Source organism: Rhipicephalus sanguineus, chromosome 7 (genome assembly GCF_013339695.2).
Source record: "Rhipicephalus sanguineus isolate Rsan-2018 chromosome 7, BIME_Rsan_1.4, whole genome shotgun sequence".
NCBI lineage: Eukaryota > Metazoa > Arthropoda > Arachnida > Ixodida > Ixodidae > Rhipicephalus > Rhipicephalus sanguineus.
Window position 1 is genome coordinate 39284502 of NC_051182.1, and position 12826 is coordinate 39297327.

The 12826-nt window shown below is 44.9% G+C and overlaps 1 protein-coding gene across 1 annotated transcript; it reads right to left on the reverse strand.

Moving 5' to 3' along the window:
• Positions 1–3633: 3633 nt before the first annotated feature.
• On the reverse strand, positions 3634–3996 carry LOC125759101 (uncharacterized). Its single transcript, XM_049417375.1, has one exon. It carries the CDS (start codon positions 3994–3996, stop codon positions 3634–3636), a length of 363 nt encoding a protein of 120 aa, XP_049273332.1.
• Positions 3997–12826: the final 8830 nt, after the last annotated feature.

Sequence of the window (12826 nt, forward strand, 5' to 3'; positions counted from 1 at the left end):
AATGTTGTAGATTGTCACGTTTTATGTTTTTTTTTTTTTGAGACACCAATATTTTGCAAGAAAATATGCCATTCCCTTGTGCTCTGAACTTAGCAGCTGGGTTACTATTTGAGGTGAAATGCACTGTATACTTGCAGATAACATGTTGAAAGCTTAATTCTTTATTCATTCATTTATTCCCATATGAGTGTTTGTTTTAGCGCAAATGTAAGTTTTTTCAGTAGGGTGTATTGAAGGGCCAGTTGCTACATGATACTTGGGGGGGGGGGGAAATAGTACTTCCATTGTGTGGTCATTCTCACTTCGTCCCATTTTTGTGCTGTTTCACCCTCAGTATAATATTGCTGGTACTTAATGACACGAGTGCGTCACGTGACATCTGGAAATATGTGTGAAGGTTGAAGAACCCCAGACAAGCAGGCTTGCTTCTCCCTTCTTTTTGTGCTGTGGCCAATGGTAGAGATAACGATTCCCCCCTCCCCTCCTCCAACGCTCCCCAAACTTCTGATGATTCATTACACAGGTTCTCGTGGTCATACGACAATCCCTCTCCACTTTTCTTCTATTTCTTTTAAGCAGGGCTGCGACATTTTAAGTAGTTGCTGTACACAGAATCAGAGGGAACGAGTGACAAGTCGTTGATATTCGTAGCATTCCTTCTCGTCCTCTCTTTTTTGTTTTCGTTCGGGCAAAAGATTTGCTGTGCAATGTGCGAAAAGTTTGAGGCGGAAGGGAGAGATGGTTGCATGAGAGGGAAGTTTAGCTCCCCCCCAAAAAAAAGAAAACTATGGCACTTACTACTCTTCCATGCACCTTTCTTAGAAGTTGGATGCCATCTCTACTTCTGTGAACCCGTCAAGGACGCTGAAGTGCTTGTAAACTTCTCTTTACAATGTAAGAATGGCAGACTGGGCTTGTTGGTTTAACATATTTGAAGCTTAAGGCGCGAATAAGACACGGACGAAGTGTGGCGCTCCGTGTGTGGGTTCCTAATCTTCCTCCATGTCTTATTCGCGCCTTAAGCTTCAAAAATCTCTTTACAAAGGCGTTTCAACCGGACTGTCTGGCAGCTCAATAACATACAAAGCGTCCCCCCCCCCCTCCACAAAAAAAAAGGGGGGGGGGGCAAACACCTTATTGTACGAAACGCATTCTCAAGCTTCCATATTAGAATGAGTTACCACCTATTCAATGCTTCCTTATGTCCAGCATGATTCACACGTAGTACAGATAGAAAGGCGCAGCACGCCTGTGTTTTTTTTTCTGCTTTTTTTTCGGGGGGGGGGGGGGAGGGGTCCTATTTACTGAGCCTACAAGATAATATTGAGAGCTCACATGGTATACTTTGGACATTTACATCCAGATTCCCGTATTTGAGGCAAAAATAATATTTTTTATCAAGAGCAGAACTACTTCAAATTGAAATGGTCGAATGAATGAAGAATTGAAAATGCTGATGTTTCTGCGGAATGTAAATGACTATTTCAGGCCAGCATTTCGCCTAATGGCTAGCCCAAGTTTACAACGCGTATATTTTGTTCTAAAGCACGTAGTCCTTACATAAAAAAGTAGAAGAAATACAGTTGTTCCATATTTCCTTGAGTGTGAGCAATGTTCCCTTGATCGCTCCGAAATGTCAGTACTCTTTTATCGGGATTCTTGTTGCGCCGTCTTCCGTTTTTTTTTTTCTTTTCAAATTAAATCTCGTATTCACGCAATCCTAGCAGGCGATCCCAGTGATAATCAAAGAAGACGTCTCGCTCATAATTTTTGCCCTCTGTTCTGCGTAATAGCTGTTCCTTTAAGGTGTAGCGAATACTGTGAGATTTCTTTTTGTTTCAATTAAAATTTCATCGACCTCGAAAATATCTGTGAGGAGAAATTCTAACCTAACACTGGAAAAATGCACGGCCGCAGTGGGACCCGTGAGAAGGACATCGTTTTTATCAGAGTTGTAAAACCTGCATATAAAAGAAATGCCAGAATCAGCGCTCGTGCGTACTCTAACCGACTCCTTTTTTTTACATTGTAGCTCGTAATTATTCCTTCCATTATGCTCCGCTCTCTGTTTTGGGCGAATGGTATCGTCTGCGATCGGTAATAATATCTATGGCGGCGCTTCTATATGCACGAAGCTCATACTACATATCTCGGATACATACCTCTATCAAAACACCACAGGCTGCCAAACCATTTCTTTGATAAATTAATGACCATACTCTCAAAGCTGTCTTTAGGTTGAAATGAAAGCCGCATGTCGTCTACCGCGGTTCAACACAATCGAAAAGCTACAAATGAGAACTCAGGAATGCTTGCAGTGATGAAATCTTTGACAACAATCTGACCGTGTTCACTTAGAACCATGGCACGAGCTGGGACCGGATCGCTGAAATATAGGTGTACAACTTGTCACCTTGTATTTTATTCCTACTTTACTGCTCTTTTCACTCCCTTAAAACCTAATTTACGAACTAGTCACGTACGTTTAATTACGAATATTCCCTCTTCCATTCCAATATTTCCTTCGCCCTCGTTTTCATCAGGTAATTTGAAGAGGCCCACATTCGAAACGTGGTTATAGAAACCTGTGTTCTATTCGATGGATCCTAGCGCATGAGAAGAAAGCGAAGGACGGTGAGAAGCAAAAACGGTTCTCGGTGCATGCATCAACAGTGCCGTAGGAAAACGAACGACTGTTCGCGAAACATTGGCCGTTTCACACTATCCTAGAACGCCTATGCAAGTACAGTTGCTATGTGCACACTACGCCATGATTCTTCCTTTTGCGAATCAGCCAAGGGGCCGCTATACACGTTCCTAACGCAATACGCGAAACTACGCAGCTGCTCACATTGTTGTTGCTTTTCCAGCTAATGATGATTAAATATGTCTTTACCTTGTTCTCGGTTTTTCGGTCACGAATAAGATGATGATTTTTCGCTCACAATCAACGATAGCGATGCCGGAATTTCTACGAAACGACCTCTTTAACGCTATCACGTTAAAATAACATTTGTGATGTGGTGCTGGCACTCTTCACTATGTTGTTTGTGGCTGAAATTCATGCCGTTCGCTGGTTGGTTATTACCGAATTCGGATACATCGATACCACCAATCACTATTCATAATAGTCTTCTTGGTGCCAGTGCTGCATTACTGCTAAGTTAAAGTAGATCTTCCCTAAAACCTTCCACGCGCACTGGAAAATGAACTTAGTTCTCTTGCCATTGTTGCTCAGTACTTTTTAACCTATATTGTCTGTTCTGTAATTGCAATAGTAACGTAGCTTCATAGTGCGACGCGGGCATACATGTGACCCTAAAGGAGTACCAACGCTAAATTCGATACGAAAATAAAAAAAAAGGTGCTATAAACACGACCAGCCAGCGCGTTAAACTACTGCGAATCAGGACGGCTACATCTTTACTTTGACTTTCTTTCGAACCGAACTAAGCCTTGATATATGTGTCAGAGAACTGACTCACCAATTTAAGCAAAGCAAATTGCACTTCCAGGAAAATGTTATGAGGGTACGGAACTGGGATCACGCTGGGTGAGCTCAGCCAATGCAGATATTGGGTGGCCCTAAAAAGGGCCTTTTGAGAAGGTCTCCGGTGAAGAGGTGACGCTTCTTCACTTACAAACGCTTGCGAGCACAGAACAAGCTGTAATGAAGGCGTCGAAGGTAACCCATCCAATGGGCGAATATATAGTGCGCAGAAGCCTCAGAAACTCGCCACTGACGGGGTAACCGCAGTAAGTCAGAGCAGTCTGGAGTTCACTGCCGGGCATACAGGGGCGTTGCTCGAGGTCGAACTCCCTGAACACTTCCGACCAATCGTCAACAGCTTGGCAGGCCATGTCCAGCAGGTCATAGCAGTCAGAGGCTCCCCTGATCGTGCAGCACTCGAGTACGAGCGCTGCCGTCCGTGGCATAATCGGCGGCTGTCTTCGCTGTAGGCGCCGAAGCAACTCTGTCACGAGGCGAGGATCCATGTTCTTCTGCTTGGTGATCAGTGAGTAGTGACAAACGTGCTAGTCGTCGTCTTTTTATACGCCCGTTTTGGCTGTCTCTGACAGGCGCACAATGACCATTGTACACTTGAATTCGACCCCACCCCCTTTTTTTTCTTCCTCGTCTGCCCTTCCACCCTCTCCGCACCACCTTCTTATAGTTTTCTCTGTTTCCTGAAAAGCTATTGCCTTAACTCTTTTCAAGGTCTGGTTTCACAACTCCAGTAACACAGTAGTTTGCCAGAAAACATTTTCTTACGTTTCAGAGTTAAGATGAGGAACAACGTTTTCCGGTTGATGACGTCACCAATAATGAACCTTTCATATGAATTCAAGGATTCATTCATGCGTATTACGTTTTCATCTTAAAAGAAGTTTTTCTATGCAGACGTAGCGTAAGTCTTGTCCGATGAATGTTTTCGTAAAGCAGTTCAAAACGCCTTGTGTGGGATTTTGTACAGATTATTTGGGCCGGTAATGCTTAACAATGTAACGGCAGAATTTACGAATTCATTTATTTGCGATCTTGAAAAAAAAAAAACTGATGATTGGAATTCTGGGATAATGAGCATGAATAATAATATTATCTGGGGATTAACGTCCCAAAACCACGATATGATTATGAGAGACGCCGTAGTGGAGGGCTCCGGAAATTTCGACCACCTGTGGTTCTTTAAAGTGCACCTAAATCTAAGTACACGGGCCCCAAACATTTTCGCCTCCAGAAAAATGCAGCCTCCGCGGCCGAGTCTTTCTGTGTTTTCTGCAACCTATATATTGCCCTTTTCTTTTGCAACCTTTTGCCAAACAACTTTATTTCACACAACAAGTATAAGGCATGTACAAGACTTGCTGAGGAAGGCTGGATAAAAACGGCGCGTACAGCAGCCTAACTGGCCCCTTCAACCACAAGCAACATAACAGCAAATAGCAAGCACGACAGTTTGGAAGATTGAAGAATAAGAGACCGGAACAATTTGATGCTTTAAAAATTGCACATCTTCCCAGACAACAGCATTACTAAATCTACAGCTGTGAATTCAGCGCGTTTTAGCGATATCATGCAACGGCGTGTTCATAACATCGCTACCGTTGTGATAATGCCGAACATGTTGCAATATTTGCAAAGGTCGACTTCTACAAAAAGGATTATAATAGGTGAAAGCTTAGAATCTGTAATTAGCAAAGCGCCACGCACACGCTGATACGACAACGTGAAATAGTACTATAACTGACCGAATAGGCTGTGGGAAACGTTCTGCTGTTCTGTAGGCAAGGCGACCGTTTCTTTTTTTTTATTGCGATAGCAATTTTGAGTGTAAGGCAAAGAACACGCATAACGGTTTCAGTTCTCTTGCGCGCGCTTTCTTACTTACGAGTCTAGGAAACAAGGCTGCTAATCAACTGAGAATCTGCCCCGTCACGGTGCTCTAGTGGTCATGGCACTCGACTGCTGACCCGAATGTCGCGGGATCGAATCCCGGCAGCGGTGGCTGCATTATTTGATGGACGCGAAAAATGTTTAAAGCCGGTGTACTTAAATTAGGTGTACGTTAAAGAACTCCAGGGTGGTCGAAATTTCCGGAGCCCTCCACTAAGGCGTGTCTCATAATAATATCGTGGTTTTGGGACGCTAAACCCCAGGTATTATTATTATCAACTGCGAATCTCTTATTTGTTTTTAAGTGTTGACACGGGCAACCTAATGCCATAATACACGAGCGAATATTAGCAAACGTAAGTTTGCACTAACCCTATATTTGGCATGACATTTACTAAAATTCGATTATTGCGATAAGATAGAGTAAGCAAAACTGAATTAACACCGGCTCTTTCGCTGTTTAACACAAGCAAAACATGGAAATACGTCGATGAGATCGCCGTTCAATAGATTTGATACAGGTACATGTATTTAGAAGAAATAATTTGAGGGAAGCAAGAAGCGGATTCATGAGGGCAGATCTCCACCAATGCAGCAAATGGGTGGCCCTGAAAAGGGCCTTTGAAGAAGGGCTACAGTGGCTGCTCAACGCTGGCGACGTGCGGTCAAAGCGCACGCTTTGATGAAGCCATCGATAGTCAAGCGACCGTGGTGCTCGAAAACCTCTCGCAGGTATGCGAGCCACGCACCACCCTTGTCGTAGCCGCACTCTGCGATCGCAGCAAGTAGATCTTCAACCGATAGACATCCAACGTCTTCTAGGTCGAAGTCGTGAAAAACAGTCGTTCAGGTTTGGAATGCTTCCCACTGGAAAATATACCAGGTCGGAACGACTGCTCACACAACGGCGTATAGGGCATACTTCAGAACCAGCACCACAGGCTATGGCACGATTGGTCTGGATTTCTCTCGAAGTCTCAGCTGCAAGAGGACTGAATGCACCAGTGGAGAAGCTATACTGCTTGATAGACAGCGAGTCGAGTAGCAGTGGTGCACCAGCCGAAATAGGATGTGGGGCAATTTTTGGAGCAGCGAAACGTTGCTCTTGGAGCACTAAATTCATAGTTGGAGCAAGTTATGAAAAAAAAATGTTTTTTTTAGCACGAGATTGCAAATTTTAAGCAATACAACAAAGAAGGCTTACTTCTAGACAAGAAAACAAAAAAAGTTACAAACCATTCAGCATTAGCTAACTCGTATACAGTGCACGTGAACACTGCTGTTTCAATGAAAGCAGTGTGTTAGGCCAGCCCATGGTGCGAAGAATGACTAAGTCCACATTATCATTTGCAGGGCCTGTAAAATAATTCGACAGGCACTGCGAATGCTAATGTGGACCTGCGAAGCTGGCAACCTCGAAATTCGGGAGTTTCGTATAGCAAGAGCATGTGGGGGTGGCGAAGAAAGAAAACTTGCATAGGCATTTCTCTGTTTCTCAAGGCCGCAGAAAAGCCATACACAGCAGCCCCAAATGACTGCCAATAATTTTTTCAACGTCAGCGATCATACTAATCATCATCATCAGCCTGTCTACGCCCACTGCAGGGCAAAGGCCTCTCCCATGTTCCGCCAATCAACCCGGTCCTGCGCTTTCTGTTGCCACGTTATACCTACAAACTTCTTAATCTCATCTACCCACCTAATTTTCTGTCTCCCCCTCACGCGTTTGCCATATCTTGGAATCCAGTCAGTTACCCTTAATGACCACCGGTTATCCTGCCTACGTGCTACGTGCCCGGCCCATACCCATTTCTGCGATGACGTAGTGGTAGAGTATCAGCCTCGCATGCAAGAGGTCCGTGGTTCGAATCCCCGTGCCGGACAATTCCCAACCGGATTAAAAAAAAAAATCCGCGTGATGATGGAATTGTGTAAAAAAGGCCTGGGGTGCAGCCTCACTGGCGACCACAGCCAGTAATGCACTCCCTCACCAGAGCAGGATTGGCCACCCTGGTGTAGTACTTGGCCACTACCTCCCACATGAACACACCAATCAGATCATACTAATACTCATAATTATACGGCGCGTCCACGAATGAGTAATTAGGGAAAAAAATGTGCTGTGTCCCTGTCATCTAGTACGAATAACCCCTTGTAAACCTCGCTACGCTTTTTTTTCGCAGAACACCTGTCCGATGCGGCATAAGTGGCTTCTCTCGTGTACTACAATAGGCAGTTCAGCGAAACATTTTGACTACCACTTAGGGATGATCACAGTGAAGGCTTCAATAAGCTTTGATGTATTATTATCGGTCTATTCATGTCTTCAACATTCAGATATGCTCCGCCACGCCCTTCAACTCGAATTCTCCGAACACCAAAACTTATTGAAGCATTCACTGTGACCATCGCTAAGTGGTGGTGAAAGGGTTGCGCTGAACAGCCTCTTCACACGAGGGAAGTTTACACGAGGGAAGACCACGTGATCTAGACTTCTTTCTTTTTCTTCAGTGGTTATTGAGGAAAGGAAATAGACACCTAATTTCTGTCTGCCTATAGGCGACATGGCGCAGTGCATTGCAGGGGTGGGGGTAAGGAGGGAATAACAGAAAAGTAGGACAAATAGAGAAAGAAGTGAGAGGGGCACATCCATCCAACGAAGAGAGAAGAGGACAGGAAAGATTGGGGAGACGGTCACGGGAGTTGAGGGACGGGACCACGAAACACAGCCAGAGGCACGGTGCACAACATCGACGAAGCGGCGGGGGCCCCGACGATGAGCGGCGCACGGCATAGCGGCCTGGAGACCGTCACGGGGCGCCGATCAGCGAGAGGTACGACGAGTAATCCAGGACATCGCGGCCGGCACGTCCATCTTGCTTGAAATCCAGCACAAAAGTCTAGATAAGAGCAAGCACGAAGGATCCCGCTTTCCAGGAAGGGGTCCAAACATAACACACAAATGCGGAGAACAAACAAGTGAACAACAGTGAGAGGATATGGAAGGGCAGGGGAGAGAAACGCTCAGGGCTAAACAATGCCATTGTGCAGAAATTCTTGCACTCTCTGTGCGGGTAGCCACCCTAGCGCAGGTGTATAAAAAGACAAGCGGCCGTATTTCCACTTCACTAGCTCTCTATCAAGAAGCATGGATGCCCGACTCGCACGTTCCGTGCTCTTGGAGCTAAGGCTGCGCGGGAGATCCAGGCCGATCATGCCATGGACTGTGGTATTCGTTCTGAAGTATGCCCTACGCTGCGGTGTGAGCAGTCGTACCGACCTGGTATACATCGCATGCGAAGCAGTCGAGGCCTGGACGGCTGTTTTTCAAGACTTCGACCCCGAAGACGTTGGCTGGCTGTCGGGTGAAGCTCTACGTACTGCGATCGCAGAGTGCGGCTACCGAGTGTGCGGTGCGTGGCTCGCATACCTGCGAGAAGTTTTCGAGCACGACGGCTCCTTGACCCTCGACGGTTTCATCAAAGCGTGTGCGTTGACCGCACGTCGCCAGCGTTGAGCGGCCACCGTAGCTCTTCCTCAAAGGCCCTTTTCAGGGCCACCCATTTGCTGCATTGGTGGAGATCTGTCCTCACGAATCCGCTTCTTGTTTCCCTAAAATTCTTCGTCTAAATACACAGACATTTATTCAAATTTATTGAACGGCGAGCTGATTGGCATATTTCTAGGTTTTGCTTGTATTAAACAGCGAAAGAGCCGATGTCTATTTAGATCTTCCTTATTCTATCTTATCGGAATAATCAAACTTTAGTAATTGTCCTGTCAAATATAACGTTAGTAAAGGAGTGTCTACTAATATTCGCTCGAGTATTTTGGCATGATGGTGCCCGTTTGAACACTTACGAACAAACAAGAGATTCTCAGTTCATTAGCTGCCTTGTTACCTACCACACTTAAGTAAGTAAGAACGTGCGCGCAAGAGAACTGAAACCGTTATGCATGTTCTTCTGCTTACACACACAAAAAAAACGGTCGCCAAGCCTACAGAAATGCAGAACGTTTCCCATAACCTATTCTGTCCGTTAGTACTATTTCAATTTGTCGTATCAGAGTGTGCGTGGCGCCTTGTAATTACACATTCTAAGTTTCCACCTTTCATAACCCATTTTGTAGGAGTCTGATAGCTCTGTGCACATGCTGTATGTTTAACAAACTATTCAACGCAGAAATTTGGGCTAGTTGGTGGGTTTAGAACTTGTGCATCTTAGCAAGCGCAACGGAACAAACATGACCGCCGCTAGTGATCTAGCGCCCGTCCTGTTTACGTTTTGTTTCTTCTGTGGTTTTTTCCGTTGCGCTTGCTAATATGCCCAAATTTAGCAAACACGTGAAGATCTCTAATTTCGCGCATTACTAGTGTGTCTGAAAGTACTGGCATTGTTGGAACATTTGCAAAATATTCAAGATGGCCCGATGTTAATCCAGACCTCAAAACGACATAGGAAAGCTATAATGGATCTTCGTATCCAATCTTTTGGTCAATCCCACGTGGTCTCGTCTAAAGAATGTTTACAATAAGAGCGCTCTTTCCTATATTGAAATGCTCAGCGCTTATTACAGATAACCGATATCATCGGCCGTTTAGAAACCATAAAGATGACGATAAGAGGCTTACACTTCTTCAGGGTGATTAACTCAGACGTGTGGTGGTGAAAAACCAGGGTGCAGCAGTGATCTACGTACTCTTGATTTCAGTGTTAATGAATGAAGGAATGTCATATCTCTAACCAATTGACCAAACAATATCATGCGCATCAGTGTGTTTGCTAGACGAGGTCTGCTCAGAATCGTTATTCTTGGCATATAATTGGCACTCACAGTACGTATGAGTAAGCGTATTTCTAATTCTCGTTCAGATTAGTGTATATCTACTGTATCTCAAGGACCTACCACAATTTTCTAAAAGAACAGTGTGATAATCACACAGCACAAGAGAATATTTCACCTGGCAAATATTTGTGTTTTAGCTATATGAAACTGACATCCGTGTGAGTGGTCGCCTGGTATTTTGCAGCTCTTGGGCGATGTGAGAGCGAGCGAGGAACTTCATTCAAAAAGACCAAAGGGATCGGGATCAGGGGTGGAAGCGAAGAGGCTCCATCTCTCATTTTTCCGAAATTATTTTCGTGGCATGGCTAGAAAGCCAGCAGGTGGAAGCGTCTACTGATTATTTGGGCCTATGATGGCTAACATTCTCAGGGGAAAATTCATGAAAATATTTATTTTTGATCTTGTCACAATTGCCTTAATTGGCCATTTCACGACCGTATGCATCTTCCATCGTAACCAGGTCATATTTTTCAACATATGTGGCTACCTTGCTGTAAGGCCTAATAAAAGAGGCGCGTGCAATTTTCATGAAGAAACCGCGCTACCAAAACATATAACCAGCGCGTGCTGCCTTGAATGTGTGTGTGCGCTGTTTTTACAATATTACGGAATAAGCCGTTTAGCAAAAACCTGTAGGGCAGAGGTTGTGTGAAAATTTCTGCGTTTATTACAAAGGAAAACGTGAAAGTAGTCAATGAACAGGCCAGCGTCATTGTGCTCCAGCCCGCTAAGCATTTGGAAAATGACATCTTTTCGTGTTTTCAACACATAGGTATCCTTCCTCGCACAGGTCAGCTCGAGCTATACTCGTAATATTGCAGCCTACTGACAGCGAAGTTCATATGATCCTCCCTGAGCGGTCGGTAAAAGCTTTCGCTGAACTGCTATAGTAGCGCACGAGTGAAGAACACGTTACCTTCACTCGTGGACAATAAAAAAAAGGAATTTCCGTTAGACCCTCATGGAATTACGTACTTAGCAATAGACAATAAGCACAGATTACCATTTCACCTAATAATGATGATTGGCTTGCAAAGTATATGGCGCTGAAGCATGGCTAGATTTTACCGTGGCCGGGATGAAAGACCAGTAGCGCAGTATTTTCAAGAAATGTTTGGCCCGGTTTATTGAGGTAGAAAAAAAAAATCACACCATATCCACGGAGTGCATGATGATGAGTGGGCGAAGCTGCGGAGGTTCATCGGTAAGCCGTGAATCTTCCCTGAATTCTGCCCAGTACATCATCACCAACGTGAGATCGGGCGCGTTTATACTAAAGGTTCGATGAGAGTTATGATGACTTGCAGCTCACTTTAATTTTACATGTACGCTTTGAATTTTCATTGTTTTGAAAACCATTGCTTTAGAAAACATCTGGCGTCTTTCGTTAAGCAGCTGGCGCCTTTTCATTTTGCTTTAGAAACATCTGGCGTTCTTTTGTTTTGCTTTTTGAAAACATCTGGCGTCTTTCGTTGGTTTATTTCATCAATCAACGGCGTTTTGAACAAAATCTTTATTGTTTAATCACGCACAGAAGAAATCTCACCAGGCACTACCTTGGAGGTAAACAATGGCTGATAATGGGAATGAGAGACAGAAGAAGTCGGCTTTTAGCTAACACTTACACTTCTACTTCTACTAACGTTTCCTACTGGAACATGCCAATGGCTGCTAATGGGGAATGAGAGACAGAAGAATTCGGCTTTTAGTTAACGCGCGCGCTGCGAATTTTTTATTGTTCAACAGCGCACAGGAAAAATCTCCCACCGGCACCACCTTGGAGGTCAAGATCTGGTACTAGCGTTACGACTGGTTACGCACTACGACTACGAGGGACCAAAGGGTGTCGCTTTAAGGAGCTTCGCCCCTAAAACGACAACGAGGGCGTCCACGCAGACGGAGGCAGAGAGGGCAGCCACCAAAGCTCGGCGTACTGCGGCTATGCGACCACTTTGTATTTTGTTAATTACATTGCAGTAATGCACAATCTGAACTTCTCGAGTAACAACATACAATAACAAGCACGCACTAAGTGGTCGAAGTACGCACTAGGGGCAGGATATCGCTATCCCGTTCAACTCTTAAAGGCGAAGCTAAAGTGTCCTGCCAATTTTTTTCGATGTGGTTTCGAGCACTATCGTGCCTCTTGGTAGAATCCTTGACTGGCACGCAAAATGCCTGCCTGCGAATACGCCTCCAGCCGTAATTTTATTGCAATAGCAATTATATGTACACTCTCGGCGAGATTTTGCCACCGGTATCAGCGTCGGCGCTAGTGAGATTTTATCCTTAATCGGGTAGGTGGTGTTCTAATTATACGCTAGGTTTAGTCTTACCGGTATTCCTCTATGCGCAAACAGTTTTGTGTATAGCATAATACCGTCCCTATCGGAAAACCCAGTGGCACTGTCCCAGTGCCATACCTGATTATTGGACCAGTGTGGCGCTGGGTACTGGGACGCTGGCACGCTGCGCGAGGCACGCTGGACGCTGGCGCACTGCACGCTGCACACTGGGCCACCCGTTACGGGCCGAAATAGGGTTTTAAATTGTTTTTAAAAACTGTGGTCATACCCAGACCGT